The sequence below is a fragment of the Pygocentrus nattereri genome, chromosome 22, assembly GCF_015220715.1.
Source record: "Pygocentrus nattereri isolate fPygNat1 chromosome 22, fPygNat1.pri, whole genome shotgun sequence".
Classification (NCBI taxonomy): domain Eukaryota; kingdom Metazoa; phylum Chordata; class Actinopteri; order Characiformes; family Serrasalmidae; genus Pygocentrus; species Pygocentrus nattereri.
Genome location: NC_051232.1, coordinates 26,534,826 through 26,555,715, shown reverse-complemented (window position 1 = coordinate 26,555,715; position 20,890 = coordinate 26,534,826). Strand labels below are relative to the sequence as shown.

The 20,890-nt window shown below is 37.1% G+C and overlaps 1 protein-coding gene and 1 long non-coding RNA gene across 4 annotated transcripts; one reads left to right on the top strand and one right to left on the bottom strand.

The window, feature by feature from the left end:
* Positions 1-1,893: 1,893 nt before the first annotated feature.
* Positions 1,894-12,835, bottom strand: LOC108415220. 3 transcript variants are annotated; one of them, XR_005129396.1, is made up of 6 exons: positions 12,577-12,835; positions 10,789-10,817; positions 6,706-6,759; positions 6,212-6,344; positions 5,690-5,796; positions 3,303-3,834 (listed from the first exon to the last, which is right to left on the bottom strand). It is a non-coding gene; the product is annotated as an uncharacterized LOC108415220 (long non-coding RNA). The 3 variants fall into 3 exon arrangements; XR_005129395.1 differs by lacking the exons at positions 6,706-6,759; positions 10,789-10,817; positions 12,577-12,835 and adding an exon at positions 1,894-2,087 and having other exon boundaries at positions 3,608-3,834; positions 6,212-6,299; XR_001856978.2 differs by lacking the exons at positions 6,706-6,759; positions 10,789-10,817.
* Positions 5,041-10,111, top strand: LOC108415219 (SLAM family member 9-like). The gene is made up of 6 exons (XM_017688229.2): positions 5,041-5,333; positions 6,222-6,560; positions 7,126-7,413; positions 7,718-7,831; positions 7,939-8,009; positions 9,830-10,111. The coding sequence occupies exons 1-6, from the start codon at positions 5,285-5,287 to the stop codon at positions 9,896-9,898; spliced, it is 930 nt and encodes a 309-aa protein (XP_017543718.1). The 5' UTR covers positions 5,041-5,284; the 3' UTR covers positions 9,899-10,111.
* Positions 12,836-20,890: the final 8,055 nt, after the last annotated feature.

Below are 20,890 nucleotides of genomic sequence, written 5' to 3'. Positions count from 1 at the left end.
TATAATAAACAGGGTGGGGCTGGATAATGAGGGATACACTACACAGAGCAGAGGATAATCACACCCCAGACACTTCATCTCATTACAAACCAGTGTTGAGTAACCCATGACAGCTGGGAGATGCAGCTTATAATTCACAGAGAAAGAACTATTGTGTACTTTAATGTGAAAATGTATTTATTAATTTATTAAATTTCTGGTCAGAACAGCCACTAAGTTCAAAGGTCTTCCAGGCAGTAAAAAGACAAAAGCAGCTACAATCACTGTGATTTATGAGTTTCTCTCAACTGTATTTAGACCCTCAGTGGCTCTGCTTTCACAGTCAGTGCAGAATCTGAATGCAGCTCTGAAACTCATAATGGAGTCTGTGGGTTTCTGTATCTGGGGCAGGACATTGATCTGTACAGTGGTGAGCTTTGTTCAGTAGTACAGTCGCATGAGTGCATGTCTGTGTTTCTTTGTGTGTAAATGTGGTCTTTATAGACAGATTCTCTGCTTCTTTACACTTTCACTGAACTACTAACTGTCCTCAGTATTTCATATCACTTTTTAATTAATCTCTGTTATTCAGTTACTGTGTAGTGGAACCATAACAAACTTCCCACAGCTCAGTTTACTGTTAGTACAACATCCTGAGCTTCAGTTTAACTGTTTTATTTATATATAAATACCTGCTTATCTGTGCTTTTGCGTTATGTTATTGTAAGGTACAGAAAACAGCTAATATCACTAACAAAAGGCCTGGTGTGTAGACACCTCCTGCTTTTGCTTCGTTTCTGTCTGTCTCTTTATTTAAATGATAATTATGCAGTAAATTCAGAAACATTTTGGAACATCAGAACTGCAGACCCACTGAAGACTCCATAGTGTAAACACTCTGTACTGTATGTAATACTCTGTCTTGTTTGATGAGTCAACATGTGACATGAAACAAAATGTATGAAATAGGAGGAATGTTCAGAGAAAGAGGGGTGAGAAATTGGTAGAGGTCAACAGGAACATGTGCTCTGATCTTAGAGGAATTTCAGAAAGTTATTGAGCTGTTGTAGCTTATGAAGCTTCTGCACTGTTCACTCACTCAGGTGATGAGAGGTCAGTGTGTGATTAACTGAAAGAGATGCTGTTTCACAGTCAGTCACACAGGAAGTGGTACTTTCAATAGAGAGAAAGTTGTCTACTCCCACGACACAGAAGGAGGGTTCAAAGCAACATTAAGGTATAATGTGGTTTATTCTGACTTACTTTTTCAAAATGAAGCAGCAATAAATAAACTCTGAGATCTTTTGGTGAAGTCTGGCCATCATAAGCATAACAGAGCATCCAAAAGATGAACAAACATTCTAAGGAAGGTCTTGGAACACAAAGAAAAAATCTTTCATCTTTTAAAAAAATATATTTTATTCAATTATTATTTGAATGCTTACATTTATCAAAGAGTTTGACACTTAATAATAACCATGCAATAGATAGCTGTAGCATGCAGGGCTAATACATGCAGGGTGTGGTTTAATGCATGTAGATGTGGTTTAATGCATGTATGTGTGGTTTATTACATTTTGGGGTTTGGTTAATACATGCAGGGTGTGGTTTAATATATGTAGGGGTGCTACTAAACAGTAAAATAGATAAAGAAGCATTAAAAGTCCTTTCCCTGAGTTTAACTAAATGGAACTGATTACTGACCTGCAAATATACAAAAAACCCATGTTAATATCCTTAGGTGTTATATTTGAATTATTTAAAGTGCAACCAAATGAATATACACCTCATCTTACAAGTATTCAGTCAAAAAATAAATAAATAAATATATATATATATATATATATATACATACATACATACATACATACATACATACATACATACATACATACATACATACATACACACACACGCAATAATGCAAGTTATTCCATTTATTTATTTAGTTCATAATTTCAATTTTAGGAGAGTCCAGACTAGTTTCATTTCCAAAATGATTTTTAGGGATTTCCTAACTGCATGTAACTCTTGTTTAATGGCTGTTTTATCTCTGTTGTTTTTCTGGCTCACCTGTTCATTTCATACAGCAGACGGCTGAACTCACACTGTGGAAAGAACAACAGACACTGAATAAGTGAGGATGGATGAATAAACAAGCTGCACAATGTTGAAGTTCCATTATGGTTCTCATTAGATCACAGGAGCGTGTGATCTGTGGATGATGGTAAGTGGAGGGAGGATGCATTAAACCCTCCAGCACACCAATAAAACCTGTTCACCAGAGCTGCTCTAGTGTTGAGGACATTTTTAGCGCTTTGCATATATTTTCTTGTTCTAATTCAGCTACAGGTGTATCCTTGGTCACATGATAAAATTGTCACGAGTCCCTGATAATGACTTCAGATTTGAATAACCCACAACTCAACAATGTGCCTTTGTTTCTTCCTCTCTCTTTCTCTCTCTGTTTTACACACGCCTGCACATATGTCACACTCCTGGGATGGTTACTTGTCCTGCCCTTTGCAATTAGAGTCCATAGCAATAAAGAACTAAAGAACTATAAAGAATCAATACTAAAACTAACATGCAAAAACATTTCTTAAACATGCTGCTATACTTTCCTCTGGAACAGCATCCTTTCAGGCTCATAGCATTGAGTTGTTGTCTCACAGTGGAAGGATGGACAGAAAAACCTGTGGATTTTTCAGATCTAAAGCAGTTTGATTTTCTCCTCTCTCTCCAAGATGAAAGCACTGTTTATCTGATGTTATCAGTGTTGGTGGTCTATCAGGTCTTAATTGGTGGTTTCTATTTGTTTTATTTATTTTTTTTAACTCCAGTTTTGGAAACTACTGTATTTTCATTCCATTTTATTTAGCTTTCTCCTTATTGTGATAGTCGATTATATTGTATCTAATTTCCTCCTAAAAAAATAAATAAATTGTACTTAGTGGTTGTTTTGACTGGAAATTAAACAAATGAAGGTGATCTTTGTACAGTGTTTTATGTCTGTGGTTGGTGCACTCTAGTCACAGTGGCAGCAGTCAGCATCCCCCCAGACTCACACTTTAAAACGGAAGTGGTGGGTTTCAGCTTAAAATGAGGCCTCAGTGTACCTTACACTTTTACAGCAGGACAAACCTTGTGCAGCAAAGTCTACAGCAAAGTGTAATCCTTTAGAAAACACCCAAAGATTATCATCTAAGAATTCTGATTGTTTTAGTTGTGATTAATTAAGGAAGAACATTTTATAGGTCCAACTTTTTCAGTGTACATTGGAAAATATATCTTGTGACAGTGTGAGAAAAAAGGAATAACAGTTAAATAAAGATCCTCCTTTATTCAGAGCTTCCAGCGTATTCAGGCAATGCCTTCATCATGAAATATAATGACTTCCTCTGTCTGGCTGAACTCCTGCTGAAAACAATCTACTGATTGTACTTTGAAACTACAGCCATAGATACAAAATGTGTGATACACAATGTGGATATAAGTCTTTACGAGATTGAGATGGTTGTGCTTTCCTATTACTGTACACTTGTACATTGAGGAAATAAGTGACAATTTACCTTTACAAATAAGAGATAAACACAAATAAATTTGATTGATTCATTGAACTGGTGACCTGTCCAGGGTGTATCCTGCCTTCCGCCCGAAGACTGCTGGGATAGGCTCCAGCACCCCCCCGCGACCCTGAGGGAGAAGCGGCTTAGAAAATGGATGGATGGATGGATGGATGGCATTGAACTGTTCACAATGCAATGTTTGATAGACATGTCCAGCCTTGTCCAGCCCAGTGTGAGCACATCAGCTGTTTTCTTGTTTTCTGAAGCTTGTTTTCTGAGAAGATTCCTGATGGAGATGAAGAGTAAGTAGATGAAGCTAATTGATTAAAATCTTCATTACATTAACTCATGTGCCGCTGATGGAATTTAATAAATCCTCCCGGAGATCTACAACCCCAGTTCCAGTGAAGTTGGGACGTTGTGTAAAACATAAATAAAAACAATACGATGATTTGCAAATCAGTTTCAACCTATATTTAATTGAATAAACTACAAAGACAAGATATTTAATGTTCAAACGGATAAACTTTATACTTTTTTGCAAATATTCAGTCATTTTGAATTTGATGCGTGCAACACGTTCCAAAGAAGTTGGGACGGGGCATGTTTACCACTGTGTTACATCACCTTTCCTTTTAATACTCAATTCAACTCAACTCAACTCAATAAGAGTTTGGGAACTGAGGACACTTATTGTTGAAGCTTTGTAGGTGGAATTCTTTCCCATTCTTGCTTGATGTACAATTATAGTTGCTCAACTGTCCGGGGTCTCTGTTGTCGTATTTTGCGCTTCATAACGTGCCACACACTTTCAATGGGAGACAGGTCTGGACTGCAGGCAGGCCAGTCTAGTACCCGCACTCTTTTACTACGAAGCCACGCTGTTGTAAGATGTGCAGAATGTGGCTTGGCATCGTCTTGCTGAAATAAGCAGGACATCCCTGAAAAAGACGTTGCTTGGATGGCAGCATATGTTGCCCCAAAACCTGTATGTACCTTTCAGCATTAATGGTGCCTTCACAGATGTACAAGTTACCCATGCCATGGGCACTAACACACCCCCATACCATCAGAGATGCTGGCTTTTGAACTTTGTGCTGGTAACAATCCGGACAGTCCTTTTCCTCTTTGGCCCGGAGGACACGACGTCCATGATTTCCAAAAATAATTTGAAATGTGGAAATGTATGCTCCTTTTATACCCAATCATGACACTCACCTGTTTCCAATTAACCTGTTCTCCTGTGGAATGTTGCAAACAGGTGTTTTTTGAGCATTCCTCGACTTTCCCAGTCTTTTGTTGCCCCTAGCCCAACTTCTTTGGAATGTGTTGCAGGTATCAAATTCAAAATGAGTGAATATTTGCAAAAAGCAATAAAGTTTATCCATTTGAACATTAAATATCGTATTCTGTTTTTATTAATGTTTTACACAACGTCCCAACTTCACTGGAATTGGGGTTGTACTTTCCTGCAGTATTTAGTTCCAACCTGTATCTAAAATGCTGCCTCTTCCTTTCATAACACTATCATCTGATCCAGGCACAGTGTGTAAGATGGTGAAACAGCCAGTTAAACTCCATGACAGCTTTTCACGCAGTGCATGAGGGCTAGCCCAGCCTAGCCCAGCCCCTAGAGCCCTGTGTGTTTCTTTTGTTTTCTATGAATCTGAGAAGAAACTGACGATGGAGTTGAAGAGTTAGTAAATGAAGCTGGTTTATTAGAATGGCTGGTTAAGATGTTCTCAGAATACAGGATTCATCCAGCTCTGCTTCACCTGCTTTACTGTAAGTCTGTTTTCCTCAAACTATTCCAAGAATATAAGGAGCTCTGAACTCACAGTGAGATCATTCTGGACTGAGTTTGACTTCATTGTTTCAGCTCCTTTTTTAAAACTGAAAATAGTGTTTCTGTAAATATGTATGTGTTTATACAGTAGAGCTGAACTGAAAGTTGGTGTATCTGTATTAGATGATCTCTCAGTGTGAAATACAGGCACATTAATGATGGATCTGTAATAAAGTGTGCTGGTTGAAGCCTGAACATTGGAGCAGTAGTGAGATCAGTGGGGTTTTTCAGGATAATGGAGGAATGAAAGAACAGAAAAATCAGGTAAATGAGAGCTGAATTGAAGTGTAGTTACCAGCTCTGAGTCAGTTGAGTCTTTCTAGCAGGTTTGCTGGCTTTGGTTTCAGCTCTGTTACAGTGTCTGTATCTTCTGAGAGGAATTTCAGACTCTTTCATGCACATCTGTTATGAAGAGTATACAGTATAATTTAAATAGGGGACAAAATTAAGTGCATGTAGTGAATACAAAGAAAACTGAATATTATAAAAACCTACATTTTACACAGTTTAATATTGATTAGTTTTGGCATCAGGGCCTCATTGTGCACATTTGTTCTTAATGTTTGAGTATTACTAGTAAAGTAAATGTTTGCTAGGTTTGATAAGGAAACTGTGGAAGAGTCAGTGTTCTTCCTTTATAGTAGACACACAGCTGTTCCTGTATTAAATGTGGATCAGATTTAATTACAGTGTAGCAGAAAAGACCTGACGTCCAGCTTCAGTCACTTCTTAAACTATCTGAGGTAGTGGATTCTGAAATGAACTGATAGTAAATATCTTCTGGATGTGAGTCTTTAGAATAATATTATCTACTTACACTGTTCCAGGTCTGCTGTGCTCAGGTGGAGAAGAGGTTGTTAGACTGCAGGAGCTGGAGGGAAACACTGTAACCATCCATACTGGATTAACTGGAGTTCAGAGTGATGCTCACATACTGTGGTTCTATAGATCTGAGAGTGTAGATATAAAGATAGTGATCAGTCAGATCATTAGAGGAGAGATTATTACAGACTATTACAGTGAGAGATTCAGAGACAGACTGCAGCTGAACAGAACCAGTGGATCTTTAACCATCAGGAACATCAGCAGAGAAGATTCTGGAGTTTATAAACTACAGATCATTACTGGACATCAGTCAGTCTGGAGTTTCAGTGTTGATGTCTATGGTGAGTAAATGTTACCCAACAAAGTGTCTGTATGCAGGTCTGCACTTCAGTTTCTCTCTCGTTACTACTGTATATAACTTGTTTTGTACTGGTTTCCCAAAAATTCATAGCAGAGCTGCACAAAATGTTGTTGCTTAGTCCTTACTGTGATACCAGTCTTCACAACACAGATCATGCACCATATAATGAACCTGAGTTCCTGTAGAATGAAGGAGACAGATCATTAACAGAACTGAGCTCAGACTGCAGACCAACAGGACTAACAGTGGTTCATGCTAAAGTAAAGTGTGAGAGAATTTTGGTATCAAGTATTGTCTCATTAATTTCAACACTTTAATTCACAGTAGAATCTGGATTTTCTCTAGTTTTGTGAATTATGTGACTGATTTGATAAATGTCAAGTGTAAAATTTCAGTTTGTGGACCCTGATGGATCCATTACGTGTGTTTTGTTTGCATTGTTACTGCTAATAGTAATTTGACATTTGTGTTTTTAGGTGTAGTTTTGTGTATGACTTCAATAATCGTCTCTTATCTATTTTGTTATTCTCTTTTGTCTTTCACAGCTTCAGTATCAAAGCCGTTCATAAGAAATCAGACTGAAAAGTGCTCAGTGAGTCTCAGAGAGTCGTTTTCTTTCCTGTGCTCTGTGGAGAACGGGAAGGATGTGAGTTTGTCCTGGTATGAAGAGAAAGAGCGAATCTCCAGCATCAGCAGCTCAGATTCCAGTGAACATCTTCATCTTCTTCTGAATAAAACCAACCCAAACTGTTCTACTTACACCTGTGTAGTTGCTAATCCAGTTAGTAATCAGACAGCCCAGCTCGACATTATAAACATCTGCTGTAAATCAGGTAGGTGACATTTACTTTGATTTTGTGTTAGTTGCTCAGTGAAAGGTGAATATTTTGTCAGAGTTGGTTACATAAAGAAGCAACTAATAAAAATTATTTCTCTGATGCGACTGATGATGCAGATCCACCCGCTGATTAGTGAGGTTTAGCACAAATGTACTGTTTAACACCTGTTTTATTACACACTTCTTGAACCTAAGAATAGATGTATTAGTTTGCATTGAAGTCCCTGTAGCTACTGAATAATTAGCCTTTTGCATGATTATTGGACTAATTCAGTGCAGCAATGTTTTTTTTTTAACAGTCTCAGGTCAGAATGTTAAGAGAGATCACTTCAAATCACTGGCTGCTCTTGGCCTCTTTGTGGCTCTTTCATTATTGTTTGTGTGGTTCTGCAAAAAGAAGAAAAAGAAACAAGGCAAGAAATGCATCTTCTCGATTTTCTGTATGAATATTAGTGTTTTTGTATGTAACAGTTTTTGGCACATTTATACAAAACACTCTTCTGCCTTTTTACCCCTCTAGATTCTGAAGACGCTGATCTGAATTACACTGAAGTAAAAACCCTAACTCGGAATTCAAGGGCAGCTCCTGAGGTAATTAAGTTATGTGTATAAATGTAATAGTTAATGCATCTATCACACTGCAAACCAAAATATATCACACTGCAAATTTAAATATATCAATCACACTGCAAATCAAAATATATCAATCACACTGCAAATCTAAATGTATCTGTTACACTGCAAACCTGTACAGCAGCAGAATGTTATTAGTGCTCTTTAAGCTGTTTGGTCATTGAAATGATCACGTTGTGTTAATGTGTTATGACTGGAAGCACAGATCAAAGCTTTAAGACAGTATATAACACAGTGTTAGCCTGTGGATACAAGTGTTCGTATAATTTGTTCTCATTTTTTTGTGTACTGTGAAATACCTCAGACCTGGGCTCATTCCCCTCATAAAATTACTTTTGACTTTTCAGATATGACCTTCTTATTTCTAAATATATTAAAGAAATAAATAAATATTTATATTTATTTGTATTTATAATTGATAAATATGCTGTATTAGTTCTATTATTTAGAGCTATATATTTTTTGAAATGCTGATTCTGGTGGATTCACTTTCTGAAGCTACTACAGAGCAAATTTAGAGCTTCACTGAGTTCAGTATAAAGATATTATTTTGTCTGTAATTAAACAAAGTTCTGGGTGTGTACTCAGTCTGTTCGTATAGGGGAGGACAGCCATTTCAAATACAAGCCGCACGTTTTTGTTTAACCAATCAAACGGCCAGAAAGGCACGACGGTGATCTAGACCGAAGATTATGTAACCAGTCTGGCTGGTTTTAACGGACTTGTTGAGACTCGTAAAATATAAACACCTATTTTTCTGATTTCACTCCAACTCTTCACTCTCTTATGCTTTCATGATACACAGTACGTATTAGTATGTTTTATTTTCTGAAGTTTGTGAACAAGTTGCAATATACAAAAGCTGCAGTGCTACATTTAAACTCTATAAAAAACTGAGTACAAGGCTCAGGCAGCACCTGACTTTTTATTTTTTCATAGCTATTTTAGAACAAACAGCAGGGAAGACCAAAGATTTAGTTAAATGAATAAATAACAGACATTGCACAGTTACCGTACACTGGTTGTTGTTGTTTACTGGCTCTCTCTAACCTGTCTGTCCGTTGCTCAGTGTTTTATAAGTACTGACGATGACATTCTCAGAAAAGCGTATTATGATGTTATTAATCACAAAAGTGTTTATCAGTAAGTTTTACTTTATAGAAAGACAGATGGGCACTCAAGATCCTGATTGAATGGTGAAACCGAAGTGCTAGGGACTTTCCAAGATGCTGTGTCTGTGATAAAATACCAGTCAAACGAAATCTGATTTCTCATGCGCCTGTGCTTCTGGCTATAAGACCCACTCTTTGTACTAAATTACACACACGTTGGATTCCCTGTATATTTTATTACTGATCTGCTAAAAGTTTTTACCCAGAAGCCACATTAAAGCTGCAGCCATTCAGGCTTAAATCAAAGTCAGAGCCACAAAAGCAAACTAAAAGGGTCTTATAGCGGTGTCCAAACGTCTGAGGCCTCTAGTGAAAATGCTTCTATTTTGTGTTCTTTTCCAAATGAATACAAATCAGCTTATTTCAGAATATATTATTAACACAACAATGTGAGTGAAGAGAGGAATACTTGTGATGTTTTAGCCGTTCTTCATAGGCCTGTTTATTACACCCCCTTTTTGCTTTATTGACCGTGTGCACTCAAGCTGTGTGAACACAGGTTTTGTCAAAAGTGTTTAACACATTCTCAGACTTTTAGACTCCACTGTACATGTTATCAGTATTAAGAAATGAAAAAGCCTTAAAAAGTCCTGCTGTGTTTTACAGATAAACAGAGCTGGAATGGCAGAAGAAGACCACAGTGGCTCAGTGGATTATTCAGAGATCAGACATTAACTGTATTTCAGCAGCTGTATGTCCTTTTTTTAATTATGTTTTACATTATTTGCAGATAGCTGCCTTGTTTTGATCAGTATTGGCCAAACTTGTCGTTTACTGTGTGAGCGCTCACCCAATCCATTTCTGTATTTATGCTGTGTTTATTGTTTATGAATTTTATAAAAACATCTCAGTCTGTGCTGGTATTAAATTATATTTTATGTCTTTGTACATGGTTTTATTTACAGTCTGTTGATTGTGGTGACTCCTGTCTGAAGTTGCGTGAATAATTTAATTGTGGTTTTATTGTTTAACCCCTTGAACACCTGGCGTGTCTCACCAAGCAGTATTTTCCGCTAACGTTGTACTTAATTCAGTCCAGCCTGGACTTTCCCGGATGTTCCACCCACCAGTGATTGTTTTTACTAGGCTGCCTCACCATGGTAACTTAATCTGTTCATCAAGCTCCAGTGCCAGTTAAATTCAGAATAACAGATCAGATTACCTGAAGGTTGAGCTTCCCACCAATCAGGGACGGGAGGGGGTGGAGCCACTTTTTTTTTGACATATGTGGTATGTTTTAACAAAGGAAGCAAATAATACTACTAAAGCAGTTATTCCTCTAATTAGCACTACTGCTTCATACCATATGAATCTAAATGTTTCATGCAAATATTACCCAACATTAACATGTATACATATTCATCAAGTAGGCCTTTAAGAACAAAATTATCTTGTGGATTTGTAATGACCTAATAATCATCATCATCATCATCATCAATAATATCCATAAAACTGATTGTAGTGAAAAACAATATAAAAGAATAACTATTAACAACTATAATAAATCTATAACTACTACAGATTTATATTTGTATCAGGTTTATTTAATGAAAACAATATCCTACCTTTGCTCACATGTGTACCGAGAGAGGACCTAGAAGAAAAGAAAAACAAACATAAGAAAAACATTTTGTTGTTATTCCACTTAAATAAGCTGAGACCACTGTGAATTTAGGTTTTTCCTAGGTTTTTGTTTTTATCATGCCACAAACACTGTCTGATAAGTGACTAAGCCTCAGCCTGTGGGTCTGCACACATTTAAATGATTTAGACTTGCAATGTTGAAGTTAGAAAGGGAAGAAACTGGGTCACCAAGGAACGAGAGCTACTGACAACCACCAACAACAGAGCAGCTTTAGGTTTCAATCTGACGCTCGAACCCTCAATTTTCAATGTGCGTTCAGAGTATTTAGTGCTGTGTATCTTCAGTAAACCTCTATGAGTCAAAGCTAAAACACATCAGTGTCTATTTCATGCTGCAGGAATAGTGTAATGTCAAATGGATTTCAAAGCTGTTCTTCTATTACCACCAAAAATATAGCATTAAAATAGGCTTAATAAACCTGAGCAATCAAACATTCTCTGAACATACAGTCAGTACGATCAGCTTGTTTTGTTTGTGGTGTTTTACTAGTTTAGTTCTTATTGTGTGTGTTATCTGCTGAGCCACTCAGCTAATCAGTCGGACCAGTTTTAGACCTTCAAAACAACATCGCCCTCTGCTGTTGAAGACACAGATTGTCATACTGTGTTAACACAGAGTTCAAGTAACTGCTAAACCTCTTTCAGCTCTGCCTTAACTTCTGTATTTTCCAAGAAACAAGATCAACAGCATTAGAGAGCATTTAGGAAGTAAACAGCAATATGACTGCAAGCAGCACAATAAAACACAAGCTTTCACAGGTTATTCAGGCTTTATAACCTCCATGCTCTGATCACGTCAACATAAATGTCTGTGATTAGACTTTCTGAGACAGCATGTAATCTTGAGATGTTTTATACATTAAAACTACAGTTGTCTTTTCTGTTAATGTCCAGTTTTAGAGCTGTAATTACTTTTGTTTAGGCTGTTTAACTGAAAAATATAAGCAAACTTTTTTAAGCACATAAAGCTTGGTGGTTTTTCATGATCTGATATTTCATTATAGCTTAAATTACACTAGAAATATGTTACAAAACACAATACAGACCACACAGATAAACAAGCAATAATGTGACTAGTCATAACATGATTATGAATAGAAAAATAAGTTGTTATTTTTATATAAATGCATAAATAATGATTAATGAATAAATAGCCAATCATCTCAGAAACTGTTCATAAAAAACTGCCTGACTAACTAAAAACACTGGATAATTTTCCAAGTTGAACATAGTCTGCAGCTTTCTCTTTGTTCTCCAAGCTGAGATCTAGAATATCTGGGGTTTCAATAGTTTCATCTGCTTTTTATATCTTTTAATTTATATTTATTTAACCTATTTCTGTCTTTCCTCCAACAGAGCACAGCATAAGAGACAACAGTTATTAAAATACTCTGATAAACAACAAATAATGTATCAAACAACCTTCACTCCCTAATAAAATAACCTACACTGAGTCTTCAGTAATAAAGTCAGTTTTACTTTTTCAGCTCAGTTTTCCTTCCTAAAGGACACCAACTGGAGTTCCTTCCTGCTTAATTATCATTTGAACTGTAATCTGAAATGCCATTTTAAAGTGAATCTGTACTCTGTAGTACAATAATACTGTAAATAAATCAGTATAAATGTATATAATCTCAGTAAAATGATGAGCTGCTTATTCTTTAGTCTCTAATCTTCATTCTTTAATCTGAGTGAATGTGTTGTCCTACCGTCCTTCGTCGACCTCCTCGCAGCTCCGTCACCCCTTCAGTTTAGACAACAAGAGCAGCCAGTCAGCCACATCCATCAGACAGTGTCCAGGTCTTTAGTGGAAGAAGGAACTGCAGGCATTTCCAGCAGCAGTTTGTCAGCAATCTTTTCATTCTTTATGAACTGAAAGTATGTTCAGTCCAGCAGATCAGCTCTGAGCTCCGACCGATGACTGTCTGCGCTTCTTCGAAATGGCGATAAACATACAGCGAGTCTCCTCCTACATGGTGACGTAGCATCACAGCGTCACTCACAGTATAACAAACCTTCGTCTGATGTCTTCCACTCCGAAACTTCTGTTTCTACAGTAATCTGCACCTCCATTTTCAGGTAGAACACAATTTAAACCATCTGTGTCTAAAAAGCATTACAAATTTATTTTATATAAATATATGATATATAATCTGAACAAATGATAATCTACTCATTCTTTTGAGACTTCACTGAGCTCCACTCAGCTCCTACCAGGTCACTCAGCAAGGACACCTGTTAGCCAAACCTGTCAAACGATGACCAGCCTGATTTGTCAGCATTTCTTCATTCTTTCATCTACTGAGATTATGTGCAGTACAGCAACATTACATCCTCTCTGACTACAGAATGGAGATTGAGTTTATGTCTCCTCCAAAGTGACAGAGTATAAAGCCATCAGGGAAATTAAAATAAACCTTTGTTTATTTCTGCTTTCTTACAGCAAATTCAGGATCAAAGTATGTGAATCTATTTCTACAGTAATGTCATTATCAGGTAGAGCTCACAATACAGTATAGAGGTTTAGTCAGATATTTTGACTATGACTACAAAATATCTGTATGCTGTAAATGTAGTCATAGTCAAAATATCTACTGCTCCACCTGACACACACCAAATAAACCTCATGTTATAGTTCAAAATCAACTGGACTTTTTTTTATAGTCAGTCTCAGTCACTAATGGCTGAGCAGTTCTCTGCATGTCCACATTATCTTTGCGTTCCTCTCGCTGATGTATCAGTAAAGTAGAAAATTCAGTGTCACCTGTCTCTTTGCTGAGTGTATATATCAGTCTGGTCAGAAGTTTGATCTGGAGTTCAGGAACATTTGCTTCAGTTTTGCTTGTCAAATGATGTTCATAATATTTGTTCTGTAGCCTCTTAAACGTGGAAGGAAAACAGTGATGACTGTCCCACCTATATTTGCATTAGACACATATAAATAGAGGGTGAGAGGCCAAATTCACCAAAGCTTTCCTCTGAAAAACTAAACAAAAACATTAAAACAGTTGCTATGTTGTGTGAGTTGCACCAAGCTGCATACAGGTGTGTAGCTTCCATATAAAACCCAGTCATTCCAATTCAGTGTTATGATTTTCTTTCCACAAACTGGCAACATAATTAAACTGCAAAGTCCTTTACAAAGATGTTTCTGATGATGTTGAGAGTTTGTTCTCAACATTGTCAGGTCATTTTTGATCTGCCAGTTTATATTCATTATTGCTGTCATTAAGCACATGGTATGTGCAGTATAACAAACTTTTGTTGCTCTTCTTCAGAAAAATATAGTTAATAATAACTACGTAAGACAAGTGGCTTTATGATACAATAAGTAAGTCCAAGTAATTGAGGTAAAGCCATCAGGATCCTCTCTGTGTGGAGTTTCTGTGCATGTTCTCTCCGTGTCTGTGTGGGTTTCCTCTGGGTGCTCCAGTTTCCTCCCACAGTCCAAAGACATGCATCCAGATGAACTGGAGATGCTAAATTGCCCCTGGATGTGAATATAGTGTGTAATTGCATGTGCCTGTTTGTCTGCCCTGTGATGGCCTGGCTACCAGTCTAGAGTGTTTCCTGCCTTCTGCTCAATCAGTGCTGGGATAGGCTCCGGCTCCCCCTGTGAACCAGAAGGATAACGGGATCCACCTGCAGTAATATACATCAACGAATGTAATTTCAGAAGCATTGAAAATAAAATATGCCCTGCGATGGACTGGCAACCTTTCCAGGGTGTATCCTACCTTCCACCGATGACCACTGGGAAAGGCTCCAGCACCCCCCACGGCCCTGAGGGAGAAGCAGTTTAGAAAATGTGTGAAAATAAAATACATTTGTGTTAGTTGTGTGCAAAATGCATGTATAAATCACATACACTTGCCTCAAACCACATCAGATGATTGAGTAGTCTCAAACCCCATCTTATGGGGTTTCTGGCACTACATAGCAAGTTTATCTATAAAATTCACCAAAAATACAGAAATGTACAGACTTTCCTCAGCCTCCACAGAAAGTGTGCCTTTTGATGAGGTGGGAGGTGGTGAAGGTCCATGAGATGTCTTCAGTTACCCAAATGTCTTCCAAGAAATATGATATAGCTAAACAAGCATGTATTTTTGCTTCTGATAAAGCATATATAGCCTCCTGGAGGAAGAAGGTTGTGCTCCAAATGTAAATTCAACATGTTTATGTGGCAGTTGGACAGTTTTAGTGCATAGGCCTGCACTACAGCAGCGTTTCTCTTTCTTATACATTTTGGGAGTCTCCAGTGTTTCAACATTCTTCATTAAGGGTTAAACATTTAGTAGTACATGCTTTAAATTTGAGAAACCTTTCGATACAGCATGAATGGAGCCTAATGAACCATGTACAGAAAAAACTCCCCTGAGCATTTAGGTGGTTTATTTGTTGTTAATATTTATGTTTATTAATATTTATGTTCAAGACATGTAGTAACTAACATTTTTACCTTTGCCTACACTTTTCAGCTAGAACAATATTATATAGTACCAAAAAAGGTTTTAGGACTTGTAACAGTGGATTATAACTCATTGTTTATGATTCCCCACCTGGCCACCAGAGGTCTCCCTCTCCAGACTAACTCTGATTCCATGCCACCTGCACCTCATCACAGTGTTAATCAGCCTCACCTCAAATACTCCTCTAGCACAGCACACCAGTCTGAAGTATTGCCAGTTCCTTTGTGTCCATCTGCTGAGCGTTTGTACTGTTTTTGACTTTCTTGTGTTTTTAATCTTTTGAGTAGACCTCAGATAATCAACTAAAAGTACTACCTCCTATGACCAGGCTGGAGTCAATTGTATTTAACATGCCCTCACAATTCACAGTGCTGTGCAGTGAGTGCAATGAGATGACCATGACATATAAAGGACAGATTACAAATAATGACATCTATTATTCTAATCCAACTGCAAACCTGAGAGATGAGGAACACACTATTTAAGACTGTGACTGTCTGTCTTGGGGTGTTTAAAATAATATGAGGTTAAGCTATCTCCTTGATATGCCCCAGCACTCTTGCTGACATAATTTGGGCTGAAACTATCCTCAACCTAAATAAACAAATAATAACAATAAACACATTATTGAATAGATAAGTATGCTTGATTATATCTACCATATTTGTGCATTGCTTTGTATACAAGTGTCTCCTAAATGAATAAACATAAGTTATTTTAGACACAGTGTTGTCAGGCTGACAGTAATTGGATGAACAGCCATTCTAGACTTTTCCAGAACATCCAGATGGCCAGTCTGCACATGCACTGCCTTTACTCAGCTTTAAAGAATCATTTTAAAGGATGTAAGTGCTGCAATAGAGTGAACATGGTTTTTCAGACTACACATCAATCACATGAGCACTAAAATGAATCATAATATGATACATATGAATACTAATATGAATACAGTTTCAAATTGCATTACATTTGCATTAACCGAGCAAAAAAGCAGAGCAGTAGTCCAAGTATAGTAAGTAATGTTATTTATACTGAGCCGTTGGTTCATAGAAATGACTGAAAATGAGTCAACATGCTTAACGCCATGATGGCTAATGAGTACATGTAAATAAAAAGCATGTGACAAAAACCATCATGATATCAAACACTGTTATCTGCTGTGACAGTTCCTGGTAATGGTAACAGGGCACTGTTGTATTACTAAACAAAATCGGTCATTATAACTCATGACTGTAACTTCCATGACATGTTTATGGCATTTTCATGTCAATGTTGGAAGCAGAGTTCAAGTAAAGTTTTATTACCTAATGTTAGAAGCCTGTCATGATGGCACATTAGTATGGATAATGGACAAAAGACTAAGATTGAAAAGCTCTAGGCTGAGGTTATGCAGGTACTAATCTTATCAGGAGGGTAAGTGGATCATACAGGTGAGGCTTTCAGGCATAGCAGGAGGTTAAATGGATGTGTAGGTGGCTCAGCCTGTGAGCTCCTGACTCCTGTGTTCTGTAAATGACTTGCTGAGAAAGTGTTCAGTATGGGCTGAACATCAGGCTGGTATGGAACCCATAAACACAGAGGTATACAGAAACTGGAACCTCAAAAACCCAGTTAGAGGTGGGCGTGCATTCAAGCACATTTCCATTTAGCATAGAAAGCCACATTCAGTTTCTGCAGCAGACCCTCATACATTCTGACCTATATAGAATAAACCACACTAAGTATCGCTCTGACTCTGCAGAGAGCAATGCTATTGGAATTTATATATATATATTTCACAGCACCTGTGAGGCCTGAAATGCATTTCTTTTCAGCCTGTATTGTAGCTAACAGAGCATCTCTTTCCATGCATTGCTGAAAAAAGGGCAAAAACCAACAACATTGGTAACCACCTGAGAAATCAAAGTGTTTCTGCTCCACAGCAAGTCATTGAGGGTTTGTTGGTGAAGGTGTTTGGGGTTTGAGACCACTGTGGTAAAGGTTGTCTCTGTTGTTCCCACACTTGTCTTGCATCTTTCTACGCACATACAATCTTATCTCTCAATGTGCCCACATTGTCTGTGTGAAATGAAATTAGGTACATTTAATTTGTCGTATACATTTTCCCTACAAAAAAGAACACTTGACATAGTTTCATGTAACTCAAACTTTTATTGCTTAATAAAATAAAATTACATCGATTTTTCCATATCAAACAGATACACACACACCTGCACAGAACGCGGCAAAGTGGGTATCAATGCAAACGCAGCTAGGATCAGTTCTATTACATGCTCGACACACAATGCTGTACACCATACCTGTATTGTAAATGATCAGTATCTCTGTATCTCCTTCCCCACCAGCACTAGAGAAAAAATACTGGCAAATCTACTGATCATCTTAACTTAATCTTGAGCTGCTTCCATTCTGGATTGTGAGAAATTGCAACCAGCTTCTAAGACTTTGGAGCTGTGGAAAAATACCTTTTTGATTGAAATTAAGACTTTTACTCCAAAAGCACTGCTATGAATGATTGTCATACCATCACCACCCACACTGCTTTGCCACCATTGTGTCAAGGTCCCTGTCGCTGCTGTTCTAAGACGGGCCTACCATCCAAAAAAAGGCAACAGGTGAGCTACAAAGTGCTACATGGACATAATTCTCGGTTTAAATAAAATAAAGATCATTGTGTACCCTGTGAATCTGAAGACAACGTATAAGGACCTAAGAATGAGGATTAAAGAACATTGGGCTTCATTCACCAACCATTCTTATCAGAATCTTCTTAAGAACGGTTGGTGAATGAAGCCCAATGTTCTTTAGTCCTCGTTTTTAGGTCCACTCACCAGTGTTTTCTTATTTGGGATTTGTTTTTAGGTAAGAAAAGAATCTACACACTCTCAAGAGCACAAAGGTGTGAACAATTCTGCAGCTTAAGATCACATCACAAATCTAGCATTGTCTTTGTTTTAGGACTTTTCTCAAGAACAAATTTACTCAAGCAAAAACTTACAAATATATTGGTGACTAAAGACCAATGTTTAGAAGTTATTTAATGCATAAATTAGAAAAAAAGTGTTTGGATCTTTAAGTGAGCACTGTTGGGTCAATAACTAGGAGGTCAAAGCTGCATCAAACCTGCACACCAGAAGAAGCCACCCACCCCACCCAACCATTCAAGCAAGTTGTAGACTTGTGAGGGAAACCACAGACAAACCAACAATAACTGTGAAAGAGCCCCAAAGCTTAGTGGCTATAAGTGGAGCCAAGGTGCACTGACCTATAAAGTGAGCTCTGCATAGTCTTAGTTGCTCACCAAGCTTATTTTTTCATATAGACTGATATAGACACAATACAGATTTATAGATATAAATGATTTTTATACTCATACGGCAGACTAAGTGGACTATTTATAAAAGTCTAACTCTAAAAATAAATTCCATTGATTTTTAACAATTTATGCATTATTCAACAATTACGGTGTAAACAAAGCTATACACAGTGGTTTGGTGTGAAATGTTCAGAGAAAGTATATCAGAACTGTACACAGTGGTGGTGAGAGAAATGAGACATCTAAACAAAGAGTCTGATGCCTCTAAAGCTACTTTACAGAGGTTATAACATCAAATGGATATGAATATACTGCCTGATGTCAGGGGCATTGATTATAATAGATTGGGATAAGATTTCAACCTAAAACGGATCTTTAAAAGTCATTTATGCTGGAGATGTACATGCAGGGTGTTGTAAGGGAAACTAGTACCCAAAGAAACATATTTTTTTCTGACTGTCATTGCATTAGCTCAAAAATTTCAGAAAACGTGTAGATGCATCAAAGACATTGTGACCCATGGTTCCTATCACGCTACTGTAGAGAAATCAGAGTCAGTGAGTTTCTCTGTTATAAACCATTTTACTTTAAATTTGTTTGACTTTGATTACATCTAAAATTTTAAATTAAATGGAGGAATTCTCCACAAAAATATTTTAATACGTTTCTTAGAGAAAGCTGAAGCTAATATGAACTTATCACTACAGATGCAGGTTAATACCAGAACCAATATTTGCTTAAAATATATCAACATAGTCCAAATGTTTTGATCTGACAGATATTTCAAATCAATATGTGATGAAATATTTAATGTATCATGGTATAACAGGACGTTTTAGTCCTCAAGGCCCACCTGACAATGCACATTTTACCTCTGTACTAGGCAATGCTAAGCTATTATGCTAAAAGACCTGCATTTTAATACATTTTTCCGCATTTGTAGCCCTCTACAAATATTTTTCTGTAACATATTTCAGGTGAATTTAGTCCCAATTTCTACATTTTATAAATGTTTATGTATCACCATGGACAGATATGTACATTTAAAATCAGCATCTGCTCACAGTTCCCAAATCTCTGCATTCCTACTTTATACAAGAACCAGAATGATGTCCTACCAGCCTAGACTAGCTAGCTCTGAGACTACTTTAGGAGTTGGCAGGGAGCAACTGTGAACATGCTGACAGTGACAGCTCTTTGGACTTTGATTTGGGTCCCACATGTAAATGCAACATGAAATAATGAGGGTGTAACACACATCTGGCCACAAAACAGCTGATCATCCATGTATCCAATTACTTCTGAGGCCCTAAAAATAGGGGGGGGGGCTATGACTAAAAATGGTTGTAATTCCAACACCTTTGATCCAAGTCGGATGTGAACACATTCAAATGAAAGCAGATAATCTGCACTTTGAGGTCACATCTGTTAATCAGTTTCAACTCCAAAACACTGTAATAGACAGGTAAAATAATAATAACTTTGCACATCCAAATATTTGCATACCATAAGGTCCTGACCGTATGTTAGTGAGGTGCTTCTTTTGTAATACCAATGTACTGTTTACCCTCAAGCTTTTCATAGAAACTGAAACTAATCACACTAATAATAGTCTTTGCACTAATATTTGTTTATACCTCTATAATGACTTTGTTGAGTATATGGGGGTGTGACAGGTTAGTAAGATGATGATTTGGGTCATAATCCTGTCCTTTTTTATGTGTGTTTAATACAAATATAGGTGGGTCAGTCATCATTGTTCTGGTCAGAGTTAAAAAGGAAAGAGATTTAATTGTATTTACAAGTATGACCACATACTGTAAATGGTCTTATAATGAAGAAAGTGAAGGAGATCTTGACAGACAGGCCTTTCGAAATGCCTTCAGTTTTAGCTTTCATTCCAGAACAGACCTTCTGAACATCATTTGATAAACAAAACTAAAGCCAATGTGCCAGAATCCTGCTTCCTTCTGACCAGTGTGACATATAAACTCAGCAGGGAGTGGTGACACAGAATTTTCTACTTTTATACTAATAACTTCATTAATAAATGATTTTGAACTATGATATGAGGTTTATTTGTAAGTATGCTGACTCTGACTAAACCTCTCTATTGTACTGTGAACTAACAATTTACTATAACTGTAAAAACAGATTCTTCTACTGTCATCCTGAATTTACTGTGTACGGGAAATAACTAAGGGTTGATTTTAATTTGACTGATGGCATTATCCT

Coding starts and splice junctions, on each gene's coding strand:
- LOC108415219 (XM_017688229.2), top strand. CDS start 5,285: ATGTTCTCAGAATACAGGATTCATCCAGCTCTGCTTCACCTGCTTTAC. Junction 6,561..7,125: donor TTTCAGTGTTGATGTCTATG/GTGAGTAAATGT, acceptor TGTCTTTCACAG/CTTCAGTATCAAAGCCGTTC. Junction 8,010..9,829: donor ATTCAAGGGCAGCTCCTGAG/GTAATTAAGTTA, acceptor TGTGTTTTACAG/ATAAACAGAGCTGGAATGGC.